Source organism: Beta vulgaris, chromosome 5 (assembly GCF_026745355.1).
Source record: "Beta vulgaris subsp. vulgaris cultivar EL10 chromosome 5, EL10.2, whole genome shotgun sequence".
Classification (NCBI taxonomy): Eukaryota; Viridiplantae; Streptophyta; class Magnoliopsida; order Caryophyllales; family Amaranthaceae; genus Beta; species Beta vulgaris.
Genome location: NC_079206.1, coordinates 23,866,615 through 23,869,928, shown reverse-complemented (window position 1 = coordinate 23,869,928; position 3,314 = coordinate 23,866,615). Strand labels below are relative to the sequence as shown.

The 3,314-nt window shown below is 34.9% G+C and overlaps 1 protein-coding gene across 1 annotated transcript; it reads left to right on the top strand.

The window, feature by feature from the left end:
• The first annotated feature begins 1,156 nt into the window (after positions 1 to 1,156).
• Positions 1,157 to 2,419, top strand: LOC104893330 (dof zinc finger protein DOF3.5). The gene has a single exon (XM_010679426.2). The coding sequence runs from the start codon at positions 1,170 to 1,172 to the stop codon at positions 2,208 to 2,210; it is 1,041 nt and encodes a 346-aa protein (XP_010677728.2). The 5' UTR covers positions 1,157 to 1,169; the 3' UTR covers positions 2,211 to 2,419.
• Positions 2,420 to 3,314: the final 895 nt, after the last annotated feature.

Here is a 3,314-nt window from a genome sequence, read left to right as displayed (position 1 = left end):
ACCCTAAAACAGGCAAAAGTTACCCCTAAATTATATAAAGTTACCCTAAAAGTGGTAACAGTTACCCTTGTTTTCAGTTTTCAGACTAAGAGTTGTTTTGAGCGGATCCTACCCTTATATATATATATATATATATATATATATAGGGGGGCGAGATCACATGAGAATGCTACTTACATGAGAAATGAGAATGAATCTTAATCACACGATTGGATTAGAGTTACAACATTTGTTCATTAGAGTTATATCCCTCAAAAAAATTGTGAGCCCAAAAAAAAATTTGAGCCCAAAATTATTTTTTTTGGAATTTTGTTTTCTAATATTCTTTGTTTTTAGTTACATCACTTTTTCATTAGAGTTATATCACTTATTCATAAGAGTTATATCACGTAAAATTCATTCTCATTTCTCATGTAAGCATGCATTCTCATATGAACTCACTTATATATATATATCAACCGGAAAATGGTAGAATTGTCATTAAATATTACTTCTAGATATCTGAATTTAAACAAAAGTACCTTTCCCTTCCTAACTCTATACTGAAAAGTTTTGATGAGAAAAGCTAGCTTTTTGTAATGATCAGGGGAGGCTTTTTGTGTTCTTCCCCAAATCATATATGAAAAGAAAATCAACAAGTACCAATGTAACTCCCACTATAGTTTCATTTTTCAAACTAAAATGTTGACGACCCCCCAAAATCTTCTTTCACATGGCAAAGCTTAGGGTAAGCACCCTATCCTACGTATATTCCCTGGGATTAGAGCCCTTAAACCATACACAATACTCATAACACATACAACATTCAATATTTAATTTATAAAATAGCCCCTTTAATTTGTTAAAAGTTTTAAGCCCCTCAAAGTTGTCTGCTCTCTCAAGGAATACCTGATTCACCCTTCTCCTTCCTCAAGGCATTTGCACCCCACGTTACCTTCATCTCTACCAATCATATTACACCACGTGTCTGCAACACCGACACGCCGTACTATTCTAAGGAAATTGTTAGTAGTCATCCCTTCTAACGGCCAGCCCAATACACAAAATCATGTGCATTACAAAATTTGTTTTGCTTCTCCCCATGCATATATAGTATTCCTACAAGTTATTACTATACCACACTACCATATATATATGTATTTTACTTGTACTTTTTGGTACAAATATATATGATTTTTCCGAGCTATATTCTTCCAAGTAATGTTGTAGATAGTGGTGAATTGGTGATGGAAAGAGGATGGAAGGATATGTCACCAACATGTCCTAGATGTGGCTCATCCAACACTAAGTTTTGCTACTACAACAACTATAGCCTTACACAACCTAGGTACTTTTGCAAAGGTTGTAGAAGGTATTGGACCAAAGGTGGTTCCCTCCGCAACGTGCCCGTCGGCGGTGGTTGCCGGAAAAGCCGAAGATCACGGCCATCGATGCTAAGGCTAAACACCTCCTCAAATCACAGGAATAACCCCATATATGGTAGTAGTCATCATCAAAATTATAATCATAATCATCATCATCAAGATGAACTTGGTGGAAATAGTTCTTCCTACGGAAACTTGAGCAACATGGCTGATCCTAGTAGTCCTCCGACGACTTCTGAGGCTCCAAAGATCGATCTCGCAGTTGTGTACGCCAACTTCTTAAACCAAAAGCCTCAAAATTCTCCACAAGTTAAGTTGTCAAGCATACCGGATGCAACTACTATCGCGCCAACCTCGCAAGTGGTGCTACAAGAACATGCAACGTTTCTTCATTGCACTACAAATGATCATCCATCATCATTCTCCCAAGCACTTCCCATGCCAGAGTTGATGAGCAATGATAATAACATTGATCATCAAAATCAAAGGTTGTTTGTGACCGAGTTCAGTAGACCAATTCATCATGAACATGATCATCATGAAGATATACCTATTCAACATGAACTCATAGGGTTGCCACCTTTGCCAGGAGAATCATTCATGTCACAAGATCATCATCATCATCATCATCAAGTGATGCCATGGTCTTCTAATTTGAATGACCATCATCATCATCATCATCATCATCATAATCCTCATCATGATGGTCATAATTTGCAAGTGCCATTGCGGCCACTTCAAGATTTGGAGTCAGATTCACAATTTTCGAATCTGTTCAATAATGGGAGTTGGAGTCCACTTGATTTACCAGGTTTTGAAACTTCCTCGTCCTCCTCTAAGATTTGAGTAGAGAATGAAGTTGATTATTTCTTAGCTTTCTCACCTATTTCACTCGTCTCTTAGCTTATGTGAGTGGAATATGTGAATAAGCTTGTTAGTTTTGTTTGTTTTCATGCATACATATATAGTTTCAGTACACACATATATATATAATTATAAATGTATAGAATAGTGAATTGTCATGAATAACATGTATGATTTAAATGTGTAATGGATATACAAATTTTACATGGAGTGGGAGTGGGAGTGGGAGTGAGAGTTGAGTTATTGATCTTGATGGACAAACTGCTTCTGATGAGTAGCATGCATTTAGAAATAAGTCTTTCACTATAATGCATTTTGAAATGAGTCGAAACTTTTTCTTTTACTCGATCGATTCTAAATTTAATGCAATTCGATCAGGCCAGGAAAAAAAAAGGCTAAGCCCCTTTATCTTGGAAGAAAATGATTTATAGAAAAGTTGTTTTCCCCATTGTTCGTTGTTCAGTTGGAGAGACTTATAAAAGAAAATTAAGACAGAAATGAAGGAAAATCACTTTCATCCACTATCTCGTTTCCAACATCTCCATTTTCCCTTTCTTATCTTAATAATATTCCATCAAATCAAACAAAATAAAATTAATATTCATTTGCATTTTTCATGAAAAATATTTTTCATCAAATCAAACGGAACCTAAATTTTATATTACTTAGCGGTGCAGCTAGTCTCAATATAAGGTTAACGGGAAGGTTAACTATTATGTATCGAGGTTACTAATTAATATACTAGGGCATTATTTATAATTGTTGGGGTTACTTGTCTTAGTGGTTACTTATTACTGTACTAACTAGTTTTTAGACCCGGATGCCCGGATAATTATATCTTTGATTTATAAATGTTTTATTCTAAAATGATAACATCAAGTATCACTTGGTTTAGTAATTAAAACTTTAGTCTATATGCTTGTGATCACGAGGTCAAATCTTATATAATGCATTTCTTATTCTTTTTATTGTATGAGGATTATATGGAGTTAAGCACTCTAAAAAAATGTGCCACATGGCGTCATTCCTTGCTTGTTTAGGAACACTTTTCAATATATTAGTATAGACGATCACTTATAATTTTTG